The sequence below is a fragment of the Engystomops pustulosus genome, chromosome 1 (genome assembly GCF_040894005.1).
Source record: "Engystomops pustulosus chromosome 1, aEngPut4.maternal, whole genome shotgun sequence".
In the NCBI taxonomy this organism is placed as follows: domain Eukaryota; kingdom Metazoa; phylum Chordata; class Amphibia; order Anura; family Leptodactylidae; genus Engystomops; species Engystomops pustulosus.
In genome coordinates this window covers 64,436,408-64,458,251 of record NC_092411.1, presented here as the reverse complement: position 1 = coordinate 64,458,251, position 21,844 = coordinate 64,436,408, and the positions used below count along the sequence as shown (strand labels likewise).

Genomic DNA, 21,844 nt, shown 5'->3' with positions numbered 1-21,844 from the left:
CCCTTTACTTTTTTTTTTTTTTTTTTTTCCACTCCAATCCTGGCATGGACATTGAAAACTGCATCTGAAAAACGTGTGACCGCACCCTCAATGTTATCGGATTTGATTCTAATACAAATTGGGAATTGCTTCAACCCTTTCACATCATGCTTTTCTATCGATACAGAGGGGGGTCATTTATATTTAGTCTGCAAACTTGAACCTGATAATTTTTGTGCTATCTATTCTAATATTTTTCCGATATAAAAAAAAAAAAAAAAAAAAATCTGGTGCAGCTCTGGAAAACTTGTTTGTGGGCAAATTTGCTAAAAATTTTAAAAAGAGACAAGAACAGGTGCAATTTACCCAAAAAAAGTAGCAAAAAAAAAAAAAAAAAAAAAATGATAAATCCCCCCCCCCCCCCAAGAGAACCTTTATTTAGTGATGAAACGCCATCTATAGATGACTTCGATGAATGACTCATCTAAAAAGAATAACAGTATTATGCAAAGTAACCCTTTTTTAGCAATTTTTCAAATATTGGGCAAAATACCCCTGCTCTGAGGGGTTTGGAAAATAAACAGAAAGTTTTATAAAAAAAAAAAATAACAAAAAAAACACGCACACACAGTTTTCGCTTAAACTAACAGGACTCAGCCAGGGGCGTAACAACAGTGGTAGCAGACATAGCAACCGCTATGGGGCCAACAGTGTCAGGGGGCCCCAGCATCCGACCTGGCACACTAAAGAGTGGAGGATGTGCACCATTATATCCATATTATGCTGCACTTTGTACATCATAATATGTATATAACATATATGTGATGTATATATGCTCTGTGATGTGTATATGTTGTATGTTTACAAGGTGTATGGGGTCTGCATATACTGTAAGTGTGTATATATGCTGTGTGTTTGTAAATGTCACTGTATGTGTGTGCCTATTCTCTATGCTCAATATGTGCATAAGTGTACAAATGTGTGATTGTAACTTGCATGTGTCAGTATAGAAATATGTATACATTTTAAGTTGAAAGGGGGGCCCCATGCCAAAGCCTGCTATGGAGCCCTGCCACTCCTAGTTGTGCCACTGGACTCAGCAGTACACCGCCGCATCTAGTATAATGAATACAGCACAGAACTTTTGCACCAGATCACAAAAACCACAAAAAAACTTAAGGTTTATTTTATTTCCCCCACCTCTATCAGCAAATTATGGAAAGCGGTGCAATAAAATAATACTATATCACAAAATGATTACATAAAGTTAAACAATTGCGCCTTTCATCAACAGATACAAACAAATTGCATTCATTGTTTCTGGAGTAACAAGCAGTTAAAGTTGTTTAAGCAGCTGTGGTAGCTGTAATAATAACCTATAATTTGTCAGCTACATTTTACAATAGAAAATTAGATGCTTGTGAAGTCCAGGGAAGTCACAAAGCTTTCCGACTTATGTCGCAGATTAAATATTACTGGCAAACTAAAAAAGTAGCCCAGACACGCTCGCACTATTAGCAACCAAAAGTAGATTGGATCAGTCACGGGGCAAAAATTATTGTCTATGCCTCTAGTCTCTGCAAAATCGAGAATTCATCAATGTGCATAGATATATTATCACATAAGGATATGTTACATCTTCTTACCCTCTAATAAATCTGATGCAGATCCCAGGCAGTACTCCATAACCAGCTGGAATAAAGAAGAAACAAATGAATTTATATTTGCGGGTGTCACAAGGTGCAAGGTTAATCAACACAGCTCCAAGAGTATTAAAGGGGCCGTCACCGGATTGTACCCCATCAAACTAACAGCTCACTCATGTAGGTTATAAAAATGTCCTCCTAGATATCACCTGTAAAATTATGATAGAAAAAATATATATATCTCATACAAATTCATGTAAAAATGTGCAGGGAAGTCAAGTTTAGAGGCAACAGGGGCAATGTCACTTTAGATGCCCCAATCTATGGTTCTTTAGTAGCTATAAACCCATTTTCCCGTTTCATATTAAAGATAAGAATCTCATCTTCAGAATCTGTAAAACTAGGGGGAAAAAAAGAATTGGATTCTTATCTGCAGCTCACAGAAAGATGAGCTGTAATCTGTAGATGAGAGTCTTATCTTTAAAATGACATCATAAAAAGCATGTTTTCGGGTACTACAGAAAGTGAAGATAGAAGTGTAGGAAGTGATACTCCATCCTGCAGCCTCTAAACTTGCATCATGTCAGGCAAATAGGACTCTTCTGTGCTCATAATTTATGGAAGGAGGGGGGAGCATAGTTCTACAACGGGTCACAGCAGGTCCAGGGCCGCAGCACAGAAGGGGAATCTATGAGGATGGAACATGGGGTTGAAGCAGGACAAGTAAATAAAAAGAAGAGATTACACAGGTGAAGAGAGTCTTGTACTTGATAAACGTCTCCTTTACGTACCCATGCTGTATGTTCCTTCAAGTAGCATCCCTTGTACTCGATTGTGTTTGGATGTTTCAGCTGCTGTAAGAACCTGACCTCCTTGAGTATGTCCTGCCATTTCTGTGATACACAAGTGGTAATGTCACGTAAGACATATCACAATACCCACCCATGTCAGGATCTACATGACAGGCTCTTACCTCATTCATCTGCTTCCCACTGTAGGACATCTTCTTAACAGCCACCACTTCATTAGTTGTGCAATTTGTTGCCTATACCAAATAAAATGAGTGAAGATTTTATGGTCACTTCTATATAAGTGCTAGGGGTTTCTAATGCAAGAATCATATTGTAAAAGATGTAAGACAACAACAAGCTACCTAGCAGAGTGGATGGTTGATAGTCAAAATGACTGGTAGATTTTATTGGAGTAAACGAAACACAACACATGGAAATACAGGAAGAACTGACACTACTTACAAAGTAAACGGCTCCAAAGCTGCCATGTCCGATCTCATGAAGATCTAGAAATATTGTCTCTGGATCATCTTTACAAAACAGGTCCGCTATATCCGGATCCTTCAACAGCCCCTTCTTCATTTTGGATGAGATCGTGATGTCGCTCATCCTATCAGCTCCTGATTTGGTTCATGCTACATGGAATGTACTTCTGGCTGGAAGGCCAGTACCTAAAAATGAAAAACACTACAGTACTGATGTCTGTACTTGATCAATGGCTGCTTGAGAATATTAGCGGTTTTGCCATTGTCTCATCCTCACACAATGCATGATATAGCAACATCCGTGACGTGCAGACTATATGGCTGGTTTGTCAGGCAACCTCAAATTTAGATTCTGCTCTGTAAACGGATCATATATGGTTAAATCAACATCCACAAAATATGTCACCATTATGCTAAATGTTTGTCATGCTGTCACATTGTAGCATGCTTCAGCACTATGGATCACCTTAGAATGGATGGCATGCAGAGAGTCTCTGGTAGTAGATACAACATGCAGGACTTCAAATGGGGCATTCCCATCCGGGCATTTACATTTCATTAATCTGCCATATACATACATTTCATCAAATCAGATAAAAAAAATGTACCTGTGATGATAATTTCCTATAAATGTAGTCATATGGTCCTTGGAAAAGACCACCACTGCTGGAGGGATTGTGCAAAGAACGAATAGTTTTTGCATATGACATGTCTGGGAGTTGGTAATGAATCCTATGGTAATGAATACTGAATCCAGGTGGTCAGACAGCACAATTGTGCATGTCTGGCCATTGCTGGAGGAGTGTGGGGTGGGGGTCGTATCAAAAGGCGAATATTTCATTTGTAAGGGATAGCATGGATACACTTATGGGAAATTATTTTCACACCATCTAAAGATTTATTTTTTTTTTCATAACAATCTGGGCACGAAATTTAATGTTAATGCCCAGATGAGACCACCCCTTTAAGGCTCAAGCCATGCCTGGTGTTTATTCAAGATCCAAGGGAAGAAGTAAACATTATTCCTTGATATTTACCCCTTTTCTTTTCCACTTATGGCATTGGCTCAGTAAACAGCAGCAAAATCTGCTTCAAATCACAATACAGGCAGTCCCCGGGTTACATACAAGATAGATAGGGTCTGTAGGTTTGTTCTTAAGTTGAATTTGTATGCAAGTCGGAACTCTACATTTTATCATTGTAATCCCAGCCAGAATTTTTTTGGTCTCTGTGACAATTGGATTTTATAAATGTTGGGTTGTCAGAGGAATCAGGATTAACACTAAATCTTCATTACAGACACCTTTAATAACTGTTACAGCTGATTATTGTAGCCTAGGACTAATGTACAATAAATTACCAAAATCCAGTGGTCCGTTTGTAACTAGGGGTTGTATGTAAGTCGAGTGTTCTTAAGTAGGGGACGACCTGTAATGGCAATGTGTCCTAAAGGGGTATTCAGGATAGTGGTGTTGATGTCCTATCCCAGATTTTGCACATATTATTTTCTGGTGGAGGAGAAATACTTCTCAGCGTATTTTTATTTGAGGAAAACTACAAAATTTGTGGAAACATGACAGATCTATTCAGTATATTACCAGCAGCTCTCACTGCAGTCCATTTCTTTGTATGGCACAATGCGGTATTAAACATGATATTTAATAGACCTCGCTCATGACCGCTTTTTAATGGACTGTGCATCAGTTCAGTTTAACAATAGAGCATATAATAGTCTGAAACATTGCTCACTAATCACTCCAAAATCGTGAGAGTCCATGAAAACTTATGCCTGATTGATACAGATGTGCCAAGAAACTTTTAAAATAGTTTGTCCATGAAAGAAAGATCTCAAATTGTAATCCCCTTACTGACAGTTTGACAGTTTTATTGCTGTTTTAGCTCCTATCACTCAGTGATGTCAGTGTAAGATTCCAGAGTGTGGGCGGGGACTCTCTAAACTGATACTTCATGATCCCTCTGTGCTATCAGACGCTGTCTGCTGACAATGTGCTTAGATTATCATAGTACAGGTTAGAAATATATATTTGAAATGCTGTATTTTTGTTAAGAACAGTGAATTAGAGAAGGTCTTATTTTGTTATCCTAAGTATATTTAAATATTTTGTCGTAGCGGAAATAGCCCTTTGAGGCCAGTTTCTCATGGCAATTCAAATTAAAAGTTGCAGCGGAGCTTGGCTTTGCTGCATATTTTTAACACAGAATATGGGTTGAATTTTGTACAAATCCTGTTCCTAATGCTAGCTGTTCTGTTTTCTGGCTAACCCATAGCCACATTACTTTGCACTAGGCTCACTGACCAAGTGGAGTGCCAAGCCGACTGCCGCTCCACAAAAGATAAAGCAGAACCTATTCTTGCCGTCTTTGCCCCACTTTTACATTGCTCGATGTATGTGATGCAGTGATTTGCAAAGGTCACCAAAGATGCCTGGTTTATGCTGAACCTATCTGACCAGCAGGATACTGCTTGCCCTAAAGAACCTGGATGTGACTACTCCCTGTAGTGTTCAGCACATGCCCCCAATGACTGGATGTGACAACTCCCTGTAGTGTTCAGCACTTGCCCCCAGCCCCTGGATGCGACTCCTCAGTGCAGTGTGCAGCCCCTAGTGAGTGCAGGTGATTTCCTAATGGACTGCCAAACCAAGCCTTCTAGCTGTGGAGCCAGTACTGAGGCTTCGGCATTCAAAGAAGGCATGATATCTCCCCCCCCCCCCCCCCCCCCCTACAGAACCCACAGCACAGCTCAGCAGCAGCCTCCACACCCCAGCTCCTCAGTGTCCTGTTCAGTGCCTGTGTATCAGAGATGTCAGGAGCCATACAAGCTGTAATGCAGAGTTTGCTGCGGTCCTCACTGCCCAGCATGTACCCGGAAAGTCTGTACATTTTTAGATGTCTCAGGCTTTTTTGGAGGAGTAAAACTGCCTGTACAAGCGTCATAGACGATTGTACAGGCGTTATTGCAACCTCTGACCCATTCTTTGTAATAGTCAAATCAGACAATTAGCACAAAGACAAACACTGCAACGTCTTCAGTGTGAGGCTACATTCATTCACACGCACGGCTGTTCGCCCTCGCCCCTCTCCATAGAGATACATGGTGCACGAAGCCGTAATACGGGGAAAGATAGGACATGTCCTATCTCTTCTCCGGGTACAGAATGGCACCGTACAACTTCGTGCGCCCATTGCCGGCCTACGGGGGACTTATATACAGAGGCCGTATATATACGTCCCCAACGCTTGTGCAACAGTCGTGTGAATGTAGCCTAACACTTCTCTGTAGACCTGAGATTTTGTAGCAGCCACTTGGTTTACTACAGATGTGTCCCATTAGTCTGACCACTATTCTAATAGTCAGGGCCCATTCTTAGGATACAACACTGTAACCCCAGAAAACTCTAAAACATTAACTGTTAAATGTATCAATTCTTTTCTATCCACCCCTCCTTCCATTGGACTTGGGAGAACCTCAGCTGCAAGACATGTAATTTTTACAGGTAAATCCCAGTTTAGGCTGAGCTAGATATTAAATGATTTATCCACTTGTCACTGAGTATTGGATTTGAGTGTGATCTGCCAGAAATGAGAAGACATTTCTACTACTATGCAAAGATAAAAGTTCAATAGTCAATGCAGCTGAAGGATGCAAAGTACTATTAAACACATCAGAGCGAGTACAGTATACAACCACATAATTGCCATCTCATAGATGTACAGTAGTAAAGGCAAAATCCCTCAAAATGTTGGATGTCAGCTGCTATAACATGAGCAACCGGATATCCACCTATCTGCTTTATAATAATGTGGCCGTTCTGCAACCTCATGGGACATTTCAACCCATTTTACGGCATCGTATTAGCAAGTGCGACCTCTTTAATTCAGTGTTATCAAATAAGACCTTGTCAATCCTCCTAAGAAGTCTACATTAGTAAATATTAATAGGGAAATACCGTATTTTTCGGCCTATAAGACGCACCGGTCTATAAGGCGCACCTCTAATAAATGCCATCTAGGTTCATATATAAGGCGCACTGGAGTATAAGGCACAGGACCAAACGCAGTACCTAAAAATGACCAGCAGGTGGCAGACATGTGCACAGCTCAAGCCAGCTACACTTCCCGGGAAACTTGTCTTCAGCGTGTCAGAGAGCTCCGATCTCAGAGGTATGGGCTGCTGGGGGTTAATGCAGGGTGATGCAGCAGGGGTTAAGGGTCTTCCTCTGCCCCTTCTCCTTCCCTCCTCAGCCAGGGTGTTATTCCTGTGGGGTTCCCTGTCGCTCCTCTTTCCCCTGTTACAGGGCTGGCAGGTATGGGGGATTGTTTACTGATGATGATGATGATTGCCTCGTGGTCGGCACTATGGCAGCTCCGGTCTCTCCGTGCTAGGGGAGGGCAGGATGGGCACAATGTTAGTTGTGGTGCCAGGGCACTTCAGGAGCCAGGGACCCTGTATACAGTGTGGGAAGGTGCAGGAAATTTCTGGGGAAGGAGCTATTAAACACTGGTAAATGTACAGTACATCTTGTCTGTAGTACATTTCTGTACAAGTTCATATATAAGGTGCAAGAAAATTAGAAAATTAAAGGATTTTTTGGTGCGCCTTATAGGCCGAAAAATACGGTATAGAGAGCGATTTTAGACACTAAACCACAGGTTTAGTGTCTGAAAAAAACGCAAACAAAATTCCCCTTAAGCAACCTTACAAAAACAAATAAGAAGTCGATCCATACCTGGAATGTGTGTGGCACAAAGCATAGTTGGGTATTCTGAAGAAACAAAACAAGATTGCTGGTTTTCTCCAAAAAGTTATCAGATCTGTAAGAAGAACAAATACAATGTTATAATAAATAAAAACTACAAAAAACAATGACTGTATACAAATACACCATGATAGAATATTGAACCCCCAAAAAATGTATGATGACTTAGAAAAAGGTACAGTAAGTGAGCTGCATGACGCAGGATACACGCCATGTGGAATCTCCATTGATTTATGGCTTTGGCCGACTTCAAACGCAGCCAATGATAATATATTTAACAATAATCTCCAGCATTAAAGGGAACCTGTAATCAGAAGACCCTTTATCTGGCTCCCCCATGTCCCTATAGAGAATAGTGTACACGTTGCCAAACAGTTTTTATAGTAAAACTGGCTTTTACCGGAAAATAAAAAAAATGAAATGAAAGTTTACCTTTCTGTATGCAGAGCTGTGTCCCTAGACCCCTGGGAGTGGCCAGTGAGGGCGGTTTCTTCCACCATCGCTTCCCCCCTCAGGACGTCATACATGTCTGCCCCACTCCTCAATGGCCACTCCCAGGGGACTAGGGACACAGCTCTGCATACAGAAAGGTAAACTTTCATCTAACTTAACTTTTTTCCAGAAACTGCCAAAACGGTTTCATAATAAAACTGGCTATGTGCACACTATTATCTATGGGGGACACGGGGGAGCCAGAAAAAGGGCTCCTGAAGACTCCTTTAAAAGGGAATTCATCACCACATTTTTCCTAACTAAAATGCTAGGTAACATAGGGCTATGCCCACACATGTCACCCATACCTTTGTTTTTATTTTCTAGCTTCTCTTTTCTTACCAAAAGTTAACTTTATAAAATATGCTTCAGGAGGGTTATAGAGCACATCAGGGCTCCAGCCATAACAAAGCCCCCTGCTACACTACACATCACCCACCATCTTCTCTATTCGCCTGGGGTCCTACGAGAGCCCTGAAGTGATCTGCCAGAGCACTAAAGCCATATATCAAAACTTACACTTTAGCAGAGATTCCCTTCATAGAGGGCCTGTCAGGGCGGTTTGGGACACTAATTCACTAATTCATTGCTTGGAAATGACGCCTCAACTACACGGTTTATAGAACCTCCCGGGTCCCTGTCGTAACAGAGATAAGAATGTGGCACATCAAGATCTGTAAGTCATATAGGCAGGAAATGTGATCATTCATATGAGGAAGAAGTGAAACATGTCTCCAAACCTTATATACGATGACAGGAAGTATTACATTGTTCTGTGACAAGTGTCAGCTATGAGCAGCCGAGATGGATATAAATATACAGAGGAGGATGAAGTTCATACCCGCAGGTCCAGTAGCCACTGTCGCCAGGAAGGGGGATTTGCTTGACAGCCCCAAGATTTTGCATCATTAGCATAATGGGAAGGCCTACCCTGGGGTGGGAGTGACCTGGGTGTGTTTGTATAGTCCTTGTAACCTAAACTAACAATTGCTCCATTATACAACATTCACTATTATTGTAGTACTTTGCCTTCTGTAAATAGGAGAAACAACTTATCAGTATAGCTTAACAGGATCCCAATTTTTAACTATGTATTACCAATCAATTAATCAGAAGCTTCTTGTATAGTCCTGCTGCAACTGAATGCACCAGAGAAGGCAGACACAGCAGTGTGAATATCGCCCATATGCTTTCATTTCAGGAAATTTTTAATAACTTTCAGCACCATCTACATTAAAATATAAATGGTGGCACAAACATAAAGGCAACTGCTCCCTGGGTGCAAGAGCCTTACCTACAACCTACCCTCAAACCAAATGCTTCCTTTTGGTTTATGTGATAAAATGGAATAATACATTAATTATTCTATTGTTTGTAGTCCACCTTTTCTAGTACAATCCTAATTTGCAAATCCTAATTACACTTTAGGACCCAGACATAGATCAGTCATAAAAAACCTTGGGACCCCCACGGAGTTCAAAGGGCTCAGTGTCGAGTTTGTTTATGCAGAAAGTGTGGCCGTTCTCATTTTTCAGACCAATGCATTCTGTGCATAGGATCAAACGGGACAAAAGTGCAACAAAGGACAGTAAAAGTTGAGACATAGGAAATGATAGATTTCTAAATAACTTGGACATAACCCAAAGTTATGAGCCCCCAGTCGCTATCCAAACTTTCCGCTGTATCTCCACAGCCCAAAAACGGCTACTATTCACTATTAAGACTATTCGTTTGTACCCCTTTTATAACCATTTACGGTATCTATGTATGTTCTTCTAACCAATTTGTTTATATGACAACTGTAGGTTTTAGGCTTTCACTGCACATCCATGTATTAAATCTTTAAAACTTAATAAGTCTCTGCCAGTAGCCTTAAAATATAGTAGCATTAACTGATATTAATTTTAAGTAATTGTGTACTTAATTGTGTTCTGTATTTTGGATTTCCAAATTGATGAGGGATTCATGTAAACAGACGCTTATTTGCATTCTTGTTATACATTGATAAGTATAGCTGGTGGCAGCTAAAGGTTTCAGTGAAATGTTGGAGTGGTGCCAGGACTGGGAGAGTAGAAATCGGTAGTAAATTGTGGGGCTCTCTGGCACAAGTGTACCCTGTGAAGTAAACCAAGAGTGGTTTGTCAAGGATACTGAAAAACAGTATTGGCTGTGTTCACATATGCATTATGCTTTCCTGACATATAACAGCCTCCACTGTACATGCGATCAGAGCCTAAGGCCACTTTTACACAAATGCGCTTTGCTTAGTATTTTTATATATCATAATCTGTGAGTTAACACCATTAACAGAACACAAAAAAGGGAACCTGTCATCAGCAACTGGTCTAATAAACCACTACCAGTATACTGTCAAACAGCGTAATACCTTCTACTTTTTGTTTCTTTCATGGTCCAGTGTGGTATTAGGGATTAAAAAATGTCCATGTCTCCATCTATATTTAATAAAATGAACTATATTCTGTATAATGTATGTTGCTCATGGACAATCTCAGTGTCCCGATAGCAACAGATTCTGGATGCCATCAGCTCAATTCCAGCCCTTTCAAGTGCAGTCCCCAAACTCGCCCTCTTCGAACCTGCCCTCACCCTGCTTACTAAAATGATAAACTGGTTCCTACGGGTTTCATGCTGCATACAGGTGTGATCCTCACACAGAGGAGTTCCCGCAATATTTTGGGTACTTGCTGAATAGTGTATAGGGATACCCTTCCCCAGTATAGTAGGTGGTTGTGGTGGTGCGTTACGGGGAAAAAGTAGAGAAGCAGCAGAACTATATCAATCAGAGTTGTGGCCTCTTCTTCTCAGGAATGGTGGCGTCTATGGTGGTCAGACAACGGAAGTAAATTAACTTGCAGAAGAAATTTAGAAATGCCAATCATTGATATACATTTTTTGTGCTAAAATCAAAGGACCTTATTTCTCAGTAAAAAGAAGCAGGGTGTTTCAGCAGTGAAAGAAAATGACTTGACATATACTGGGTTCTCCCCTGTGAAAATTGTTTGCAAATAGAAAAAGATTCATCCGCACACAATGAGAACACAGAAAGTAAATTTTTGAAGTTTTTCGGTTGCAGTGAAAGAATTAGGAAAATTTACGTGCTCACAAAAGATTACAGTGCAGCAAGTGATTCTCGTGCAGCTCTCAAGATTTGTGGAATCTACCGAATATACTAAAGTATAAGCAGACCCCAATTTTAACACCAAAAACTGGAAAAACCTATTGACTTGAGTATAAGCCGAGAGTGGGAAATGCATTGGTCACAGCCTCCCAGTATATAGCCTGCCAGCCCCCTGTAGTATACAGCCAGCCCCTTTAGTGTAAAGTCATCCAGCCAGCCCGCCCCCAGTAGTACATAGCCAGCCAGCCAGCCCGCCCCCAGTAGTACACAGCCAGCCCGACCAACCGCCTGTCCCTGGTAGTACACAGCCAGCCAGCTAGCCTCCTGTACAGTCATGGCCATAAGTTTTGAGAATTATACAAATGTTAATTTTTACAAAAGTCTACTGCATCAGGTTTTCTAATGGCAATTTGTATATACTCCAGAATGCTATAAAGAGTGATCAGCTTAACAGCAATTAATTGCAAAATCAATATTTGCCTAGAAAATGAACTTCTTCCCCTAAAACATATTTCAACTTCATTGCAGGCCCGCCTTAAAAGGAGCAGCTAACATAGTTTCAGTGATTGGTCCATTAACATAGGTGTGGGTGTTGATGAGGACAGGGCTGGAGATCAATCTGTCATGATAAAGTAAGAATCACACCACTGGACACTTTAAAAGGAGGCGGATGCTTGGCATCATTGTTTCTCTTCTGTTAACCATGGTTATCTCTAAAGAAACAAGTGCAGTCATCATTACACTGCACAAAACTGGCCTAACAGGGAAGAGTATTGCAGCTAGAAAAATGGCAGCTCAGTCAACAATCTATCGCATCATCAAGGAATTCAAGGAGAGAGGTTACATGGGCGCCTTTTTGGCAACAAGAAGGACCAGCAAGCACCAGGACCGTCTCTTAAAAGTGTTTCAGCTTTGGGATCAGGCTACCAGCAGTGCAGAGCTTGCTCAGGAATGGCAGCAGGCAGGTGTGAGTGCATCTGCACGCACTGAGAGGCTGAGACTCTTGGAGCAAGGCCTGGTGTCAAGGAGGGCAGCAAAGAAGTCACTTCTCTCCAGAAAAAAACCATCAGGGACAGACTGATATTCTGCAAAAGGTACAGGGAGTGGACTGCTGAGGACTGTGGTAAAGTAATTTTCTCTGATGAATCCCCTTTCCGATTGTTTGGAACATCTGGAAAACAGCTTGTTAGGAGAAGACAAGGTGAGCGATACCACCAGTCTTGTCTCATGCCAACTGTAAAGCATCCTGCAACCATTCATGTGTGGGTTGGCTTCTCAGCCAAGGGAATCATCTTTCTCACAGTCTTGCCTAAAAACACATTCATGAATAAAGAATGGGACCAGGATGTCCTCCAAGAGCAACTTCACCCAACCGTCCAAGAGCAGTTTGGTGATCAACAATGTCTTTTCCAGCATGATGGAGCACCTTCCCATAAAGCAAAGGTGATAACTAAATGGCTCAGGGAACAAAACAGAGATTTTGGGTCCATGGCCTGGAAACTCCACAGATCTTATTCCCATTGTGAACTTGTGGTCAATCATCAAAAGCTGGGTGCACAAACAAAAAACAACAAATTGTGACAAAATGCAAGCATTGATTGTGCAAGAATGGACGGCTATCAGCCAGGATTTGGTCCAGAAGAAGGGTCAACACTGCAAATATTGACTTGCTGCAATAACTCATTCTAACTGGCAATAAAAGCTTTTGTCACTCATAATATGATTGCACTTGTATTTCTGTATGTGATAAAAACATCTGACAAACACACATAAAAAGGGCAACAGATCTTGGGAAAATATATTTTTTGTATCTTTCTCAAAACTTATGGCCACGACTGTAGTACACAGCCAGTAGCATTTGCCCAGCACTGCTGCGCGATGCCCAGGTCACCGCGGCTCCATTTCTGTCTGCTGTAACAGCCGGTAGAGATGTGTGCATGCGCATACACATGACGCGTCTCTGACGGCGGTTACAGTAGACCAGAGGTCCCCAACCGCCGGTCCGCGGACCAGGACCGGGCCGTTGGAGTTCATCAGCCGGTCCGCGCAGGGGCGGCACCGGCCAGCACTGAGCTCCCGCACCGGACGGGACCACGTTGCAGCCCTCCGTCCGGCACCTTGCTCCTCGACGCTGCCAGCACCTTGCACCCACCCCCCGACGCCGCCGGCACCTTACAACGGCCCCCAGACCCTGCCGGCACCGAGCTCCCCCCCCCTCCAGGCTCTCGGCTCCCTGCTCCCCCTGCCCCCGCTCAAGCTCCAGGCTCCTTTCCCGCTCCCTCCGCTAACGTCCTCCCTGCTCCCAGCTATCCGCCCCTGCTCCCGGCTCTCCGCTCCCTCCGGTTCCTGGCTCTCCGCTCCCTCCGCCCCCCGCTCCCGGCTCTCCACTCCCGTCTCAACCTGTCTCTGCTAACGTCTCCACCCCCTCTCCAGACTCTCGGCTCCCTGCCCCTGCTAAAGCTCCATGCTCCCCTACCGCTCCCTCCGCTCTCGGCTCTCCGCTCCCTCTGCCCCCCCCCCGCTCACGGTTCTCGGCTCTTGACCTACCCGCTTCCGGCTCTCTGCTCCAGGCTCCCCTTCCCCTCCCGACTCAACCCGGCTCCACTAACGTCCCCCCCACCTCCAGGCTCCCGGCTTCACTGCCCCCCCTTAAGCTCCAGGCTCCCTAGCCTCCCGGCTCTCAAGACCTACCCGCTCCCGGCTACCTCACCGTGCCACCACCGCTGCAGGACAAGGCACGGAAATCTACAAGAACACAACAGAGAGGTAAGGTGTTTGTATATGTGTGTGTATATGTATGTGTATGTATGTATGTGTGTGTGTGTATGTGTATGTGTGTATGTGTGTGTATGTATGTATGTGTGTGTGTGTGTGTGTGTGTATGTATGTATGTATGTGTGTGTGTGTATGTGTGTGTGTGTGTGTGTGTGTATGTATGTATGTATATGCTGTATCTACTGTTTGTTTATGTGTATATATGCTGTATGTATATGCAGCATTTGTGATATTTATCAGGGCTTCTATTTTGTACTACATGGCGGTACGCTGTATGCATTTTATACTACATGGCGGTACGCTGTATGCATTTTATACTACATGGCGGTACGCTGTATGCATTTTATACTACATGGCGGTACGCTGTATGCATTTTATACTACATGGCGGTACGCTGTATGCATTTTATACTACATGGCGGTACGCTGTATGCATTTTATACTACATGGCGGTACGCTGTATGCATTTTATACTACATGGCGGTACGCTGTATGCATTTTATACTACATGGCGTTACGCTGTATGCATTTTATACTACATGGCGTTACGCTGTATGCATTTTATACTACATGGCGGTACGCTGTATGCATTTTATACTACATGGCGGTACGCTGTATGCATTTTATACTACATGGCGGTACGCTGTATGCATTTTATACTACATGGCGGTACGCTGTATGCATTTTATACTACATGGCGATACGCTGTGTTGGAAATATGACATGATGTGGCTTGAGACAGTTTAAGGGTCTTTGTGGACAGAGGAAGAACTAAGCCATAAATGCCTACATTGCCCCTAATAAAGATTGTAGAGACAGCTGCATGTGATGACAATGGACTGTGCTATTACACCTGCATGCCATTGCCCCCTGGACATTCTCCCAGATCCTGTGGGAAACAAAGACTCAAGTTACTTGTCCTGCAAGGTTGTATGATAAGAATGTATTGACTCTACCTCATCATTGGATTGGCCAAGACAGTGGTGGAGGTGGGATGATGGGCAATGTGTGTGAGCTATGTGTGTGTGTATATAAGATGGTATATAGATCTTTAGTTAGAGCACTTCCTCCCCACCATCTCTCTGTCCCTTAGTTAGTTTACCCTCTATGTGTATTCCCCTGTATTGTACCCTTAATAAATCCCCTATAAAGATCCATTGAATATTGTTGTTAATTTAATATTAACTGGCACCCCAAAACCAAGCAGATTTTACATTTGGCACCCCAGTCTGGACCTGTAATTTAAATTCTACAGAGAATCCACGTCAACATATCTGCGCTATTTCAATCTATAAACGGAATTTGGATCTTTGGTACAGAGGAAATCCTGGTAAGTAACAAGTTTTCATATTACATTACTATCTTTGATAAGCCAGGTTGGTTTATGTGAATGTATAGGAAGTCGCTTGTTGAGATTGTAGGTTAACGTTAAGTGTGAGCAATTGTGTTTTAGTGTACAGAGGTAAAGTTGTAGGAAAAAGTTTGTTCCTGGGTATAGCTGTACATTTTCCTAGAGTGAATGAGTATAAAGGCTTAAACAGTGTGTAAAGTAGCCTTTAGGAAAGTTAGTATAGTAGGTAAACTGTGTTTGTTTAGTTTGTCATTTGTGTGTTTGTCAGTGTATTGTGGTAACAGAGATGGAACTAGTTCAAAAGTTTGTGAAAAAATATTCCTCTGCTAGATACCAGTCATGCGCAGATGGTTCACTGGAGGAGCAATATAACGAGCTGATGATGCAATGCAAGTCCCATAATGAGAAGTTAGATAGGAAAGTGCTCAGTAAGAGAGGGAAGAAAGAAAGGTTGGGCAATGAAATTATGATGTTAATCAAGATGAAAGAATTGGCTGAGGTAAAGGAAGTAAATTGGTACATACAAAGGCTCCAATGTAAGGAAAGTATAGACAGAATCAGTGACTCTGTGATTGAAATTTCTGCTAAAACAACTAGTGAGATGGATAATCTACAAGTAAAGGTGGATGAGCTGACTTTAAGAAATCATGAGTTGGATAAGCAGCTACATGAGTGTAGATTGAGTTCTGTATCTACTGAAACTCATATACATTCCTTAGAAAGGGAGATACATCAGAAGGACGTGTTAATTACGTCACTAAAGAGTCAGTGTCTGAAGCAATGGCCCAACTGTGTAAACAAGAAGAGCAGATCCGGTCCCTCCAAGTACAAAACCAGACCTGCCATAAAGCAGCAGATGTCTGCATTGTCACACCCGGGGGTTGGAGTGATGAACACAATCTAATACCTGCAGATAAGTCTCCAACACTCACCATCCAGGATAGACTACATCTGTGTCAGGTCATTGGAGAATGGGATACAAATGAATCACCAATAATTGTATCCAATAAATTTGAAGCTGTGGTGAAGCAATACAACTTGTGTAATGCAGATGCATGGTCTCTGCTCCAAGCATGGCTTCCTGGGCCTCTGGCAGCACAATTGTCATGTACACACATGGGAGATGATGATAGTGGTGCAGACTTAAGAAGGAAGGAACTGCAGCGTATCATGGGAGGGAGAGACATAAGAGGTGAGAATACCCTGAGAAAACATAGGTTCAGGACAGGTGATGACCCCCTTATTTTCTGTAACAAGTACCTGACCTTATTTAGGAGTGTTTACAACTGTCCTGTTATGTCTCAGGATGACTCTGATTTCCTCTATTCAATGGCAAATCAGTGTAATGTGGATTACAATACAAAGGTTGCCCTTAGAAATACCACGTCCCTAGAGAACTTTATTAATATACTCAGGGACTGGTGTGAGGAGAACAATAGGGATGAACCATCAGGATATCTGTCTACAGAGTACAGAGCTAGGAGGACGAGACATGTCAGGCATTGCTATGGATGTGGGAGGCCAGGACATATTAAACGTTTCTGTCATGTAAATAATGAAAACCATGAGACACATTATAATTCATTGCATGCAGAAATTGATGCCATTGAGCCTGAGACCATTGAGGAGGCCATGACATCTTTTGGAAGTAGCCACACAGAGACATGTGAGGAGGCCATGACACCTCCTGGAAGTAGCCACACAGAGACATGTGAGGAGACCCTGGCACCTCCTGGGACTAGCCATATAGAGATATGTGAAGATAATACATCACATGCAAATAAAATCCCCAATACACACAGGGATAAGAAAGAACAGCCTCCCTCTCACCGCAGACAGCACAAGGAGGGTGCTAATGTCCCAGGGTACAATCCATGGGCAGGGCTGCCATTCTGGCTATTCTGGAGCTGGTCACAGATCGCCCTCCCTCTGCTAATAAACAGTGCACAGTACAGCAGCAGCATGGCTTACTAATGTGTGGCTATATCAACATACATTGTGAATAAATGGATTTGGAATTGTGTTAATGGTATGAATTTCTTGGGTTCTAACTATTTTTGTCTTTCTTTTGTAGGCTGGATGTCTTGTGTCTTATGACTCCAGGACAAAGAAACTAACACTTTGTTTTGTTTCTACAGGTTCCATTCTTTGATCTTGTGTTTTACATATCTGTTTTGAGTAATATTTGTGTGATAACTGTCATTGTGATTTTGTTTTTAGCCAACAAGGTGGTTTGCTGAAGAAACAACTTATTAATATTGACATTTTTGTTTACAGGTCATAAAAAAGGAAGTATGTGAAAGATATTGTTTGTATCATGAATAATGGTTAAAGTTTGATGTCTTTACAAATAAAGCCACGTGGTGTAATGAGCTCAAAATTTATGAGGGTTAATTGTTTGCAAACAATTAAAAAACATGAAATAACATCCCATTGTGATGTGCAGGTCCTGTATGTAATATAATTTTTGTTGCTTTTTGTGGTATTTTTTTTGTGCTATGTCTGTTGTTTATCTTGTCCCATAGATGACCTTACTTAATCATTGACAGAAGAAGGATTGGAAACTGCCTGCTGTCCCACCCTAAGATGTCTAGAAGCTGAATTAGCTCTCATTGTTTTATGTTGTCTGTTTTGTGTTCTGTTAAATGTAGTATGTAAACTGTGTCAATACACATTTTTTTGTTCCTGATGCTCAGGAATGTTGGATTTGTTGGATTAGTTTTTTTGTTTTTTTTTCATTTTTTTTTAAATGAAGCAGTTTTTTTTTTTTCTTGATTCAAGTATTATTTTTTTATACAGTGTTTGGTACCATTTTGTGGTACCAAAGGGGCATGGTTTTAGAGAGTAATGCATTACCAAAGGGGCAGACTATAGTGAATTCGCATAAGTAAATAAATAAGGAGGATGAGGATCATTTGATATTTATTTTTTCCATTTAGGCGTTTACCAGAGGACCTTACAAAATTTTTGTATTTTTAAGGAGAAGCCTTTAAAATTAAATAATGTGCCGTCAGGTGAAATAAATGTCAAAGTGATAATTTTTGGTTGTTTTTATTTTGCTTAAACACCTGCACTGGTAGCGGAATAATAACATACATTACCAGCCGAATAAAAGACAAGTTGTTCCAGGTGTGAGACAAATATTAGTGGTCCCTGTAATGCTTGGTGTACAGTCACAAGAATGTGATTGTCTGTAAACAAGACACATCTCAGATACATTCTGTAGATGTTTGCATATATTTTTCTATTTAAGGTTTTCTTTGATACATTTGTCTAACTGGCAACTTAATTTAAATTATTTTTAAAACAAACTGCACGCTCCTTTATACCAGTAAAGCATCTAAATGAAAACCATAGGGTATTAAAAGCAGCATTCAGTTTGCATTTTTTTTATTTAATTTTTAATTTCTCTTAATCTATGTGTGTCTGTCTCCATGGATGCCTAAACATATAGTAATTAATGTCTCGGCTACATGACTACATTGTATATTATATTTTATTGTACACAAGAAAGATTAGATGAAGGACACCTACCCTAGAGGGTGATTAGTGACATTTTCTGAATCCACAAGTATGGTGACTGCGGATATTTTTTTTTATTTACATAATATGTATTCATGTTTTAGTAAATCTATACAGTTCTGAACAACAGAAGACATATATGTTATGTAATGCAAAAGTATTTGTGGAGGGTAAATATCAAACTTTGTAAAAATAGACATTAAATTTGGTAATCAGTTGTTGCTTTACTATAGTTATTGGTTTCTATTGTTATGATTTTTGTTTATTTTATTATGATGTGATTTCATATCTGCGTTATAATGATTTCCAGTTTGCTTTGTATATGATATACAGTGTTAGTTAAATGTACATTGTAAATATGACAGTTACTAGCATATATGGAGATATATTTGCTGGATAAATGGTATAGATGAAAAATGTTATTCAAGAAATGGATATGAGAATGAATGTGAGTGAATGGTGTGATGACCATTGGTGCCCTATTCCTTACCCATACAACCTTCAACTACTTTGTCTTGAGGAAAAGCCAGAAGAAGAAAGATCATTTCCACACCCAAAAAAGATAATGGAGGAGAAATGGATTTTATTTTCTGTTCTAAACATGATCTAATGGTGTGTGGGCCTTTCAGGCCCAAAGGGGCATAATGTTGGAAATATGACATGATGTGGCTTGAGACAGTTTAAGGGTCTTTGTGGACAGAGGAAGAACTAAGCCATAAATGCCTACATTGCCCCTAATAAAGATTGTAGAGACAGCTGCATGTGATGACAATGGACTGTGCTATTACACCTGCATGCCATTGCCCCCTGGACATTCTCCCAGATCCTGTGGGAAACAAAGACTCAAGTTACTTGTCCTGCAAGGTTGTATGATAAGAATGTATTGACTCTACCTCATCATTGGATTGGCCAAGACAGTGGTGGAGGTGGGATGATGGGCAATGTGTGTGAGCTATGTGTGTGTGTATATAAGATGGTATATAGATCTTTAGTTAGAGCACTTCCTCCCCACCATCTCTCTGTCCCTTAGTTAGTTTACCCTCTATGTGTATTCCCCTGTATTGTACCCTTAATAAATCCCCTATAAAGATCCATTGAATATTGTTGTTAATTTAATATTAACTGGCACCCCAAAACCAAGCAGATTTTACACGCTGTATGCATTTTATACTACATGGCGATACGCTGTATGCATTTTGCATTGCTTTATTTTTAGACCAAACCCATATGATGGATCTGGTCCGGACGCTCCCTGATATCTTATATTATAAGCTCCACCCCTCCATAACCCCACCCCATATGACCAAAGCCCTGCCCCCACCCCCACCGGGCCATGGAAAACTGGTCTAGCTTAAAGCCGGTCCCTGGTGCAAAAAAGGTTGGGGACCTCTGCAGTAGACGACAGAAGAGGAGCCGCACCCAGCATCGGTGGCGTTGGAAGGCGAGGTGGTTTATTTTTTTATTGACTCATGTATAAGCCGAGGTGAGGTTTTTCAGCACATTTTTTGTGCTGAAAAACTCGGCTTATACACACTGTTATATACAGTATACACTAGGAAAAACCATCTACAAACAGATTCCTTGATTTATTTATTCCATCAAGTGCATAATAAAGTTTTCCCAATATTTAAAGGTGCCCCATCTCCTCTGACATTCCTCCATTACATACCAGGAAGGGTAATTATAAAACCAATCTTGACAAAAAAAACCTAAGATCTGATTGTATAAATTCATGGCGATTGGAAGAGATTCCTTTTGCTTACTTAGGTAATGGAAGTAAAAGATAGTGGCCTCTATCTCTCAAGTCACAGCTAGAAGGGGTCCTGTTGTTAAACAAATCAAAGGAATATGTGGCATAATTTATATTTTGGACATATACCTTTCCATAAGAATTCCATTCACGTCTTTGCTGTTAATCTGTCAAAGGCCACCAGATAGCCTTACAGTAACAGACAGCAATTAAATAACTCCCAACATATTAATATGTTATGCTCATGATTAGTATGTATGTGTGCGAGATATCAAAAGAGAAAAGAAGGAAGACCAAGTGTGTAAAATGCCAGCATAGCAAGATTAGCATATAAAAGATTCTGCGGCATTAAAGGGGCCATAAACCTATTTAAAAAAACTAACATATTCCATGCCTCCGTTATGTCACCACAGGTAGGGGGCTGGGAGCCAATCATATTTTAGGTAGAAATTTGGATATAGGAAATCGTCATTCTTTTGGTGATCCCTAGTGGATAGATTGTATATTCCTGCTTCCCCAGGCACAAGACTTATAACATTGCATAATGTATTAAGTTCTGTTTTTATCCCATTGTTATTCTTGCATTGAATGTAAATGTCTGTTTAAATTGTTACCCTTTTTATATTATAACTTTGTTTGTAGGCACTGCCCTTTTTTATATTAAAACTTCAATTTCAACTTCTAACGATGCCATAACTCATAAGAAACGTTACCCGAATTGATCGATTTAAATTAGTGAGTATTATATTGCATTTAGGCATAATTTATGTAAGGTGTCTCGTTACCCTTATATAGGAGTGGTGGCAGCTAAAATCAATCAGTTTCTGGAGGGCAGAGAGCTGTCAGAGGGAGTTTCAGAGTGACCAGATAGTCTTCCTTTTTGAACTGAAGTCAGTGATCCTGACAAATATGTATCATGCTCTTAGTAGTCTAATAACACCTGATAAATTCACTGTAATGAAATGTTATCACTAGTTGTTGGCCATCTAGTAAAGACTACAATAAATCACACTACCTACAGCGCTGTCCATTGAACATCCTTTTTTTTTTTTGCTGGGCAGAAAAGTCTGACATGCAAGATTTTTTCATGTGGGCTTTTTGAAGGAATTTGTACTATATGCAGCTCACATCTAT

At 41.1% G+C, this 21,844-nt stretch overlaps 2 protein-coding genes across 6 annotated transcripts in view; one reads left to right on the top strand and one right to left on the bottom strand.

The window, feature by feature from the left end:
* Window positions 1-21,844, bottom strand: part of TAOK3 (TAO kinase 3) — a 152,209-nt gene that overhangs the window by 99,729 nt on the left and 30,636 nt on the right. For 4 of the 5 annotated variants that reach the window (XM_072142333.1, XM_072142372.1, XM_072142363.1 and 1 more), the window contains exons 2-6: window positions 7,653-7,737; window positions 2,879-3,087; window positions 2,599-2,670; window positions 2,417-2,518; window positions 1,626-1,671 (exon numbers count right to left, since the gene is read on the bottom strand). In XM_072142333.1, the coding sequence (XP_071998434.1) occupies window positions 1,626-1,671; window positions 2,417-2,518; window positions 2,599-2,670; window positions 2,879-3,025 (367 nt within the window). In that variant the 5' untranslated portion in view covers window positions 3,026-3,087; window positions 7,653-7,737. Of the gene's footprint in view, window positions 1-1,625; window positions 1,672-2,416; window positions 2,519-2,598; window positions 2,671-2,878; window positions 3,088-7,652; window positions 7,738-8,693; window positions 8,713-21,844 lie in introns of those variants that run through there. The other variant, XM_072142344.1, reaches the window with a different exon arrangement.
* On the top strand, window positions 15,725-17,535 carry LOC140068845 (posterior protein-like). The gene is made up of 3 exons (XM_072114533.1): window positions 15,725-16,089; window positions 16,158-17,104; window positions 17,513-17,535. The coding sequence occupies exons 1-3, from the start codon at window positions 15,725-15,727 to the stop codon at window positions 17,533-17,535; spliced, it is 1,335 nt and encodes a 444-aa protein (XP_071970634.1).

Bases quoted from the DNA above. Each gene is read 5' to 3' on its own strand.
- LOC140068845 (XM_072114533.1), top strand. From the start codon at position 15,725: ATGGAACTAGTTCAAAAGTTTGTGAAAAAATATTCCTCTGCTAGATAC. The intron at 16,090-16,157 runs GTTGGATAAGCA...TACATTCCTTAG, and splicing joins CTGACTTTAAGAAATCATGA to AAAGGGAGATACATCAGAAG. The intron at 17,105-17,512 runs GTGAGGAGGCCA...TTTCTTTTGTAG, and splicing joins AAGTAGCCACACAGAGACAT to GCTGGATGTCTTGTGTCTTA.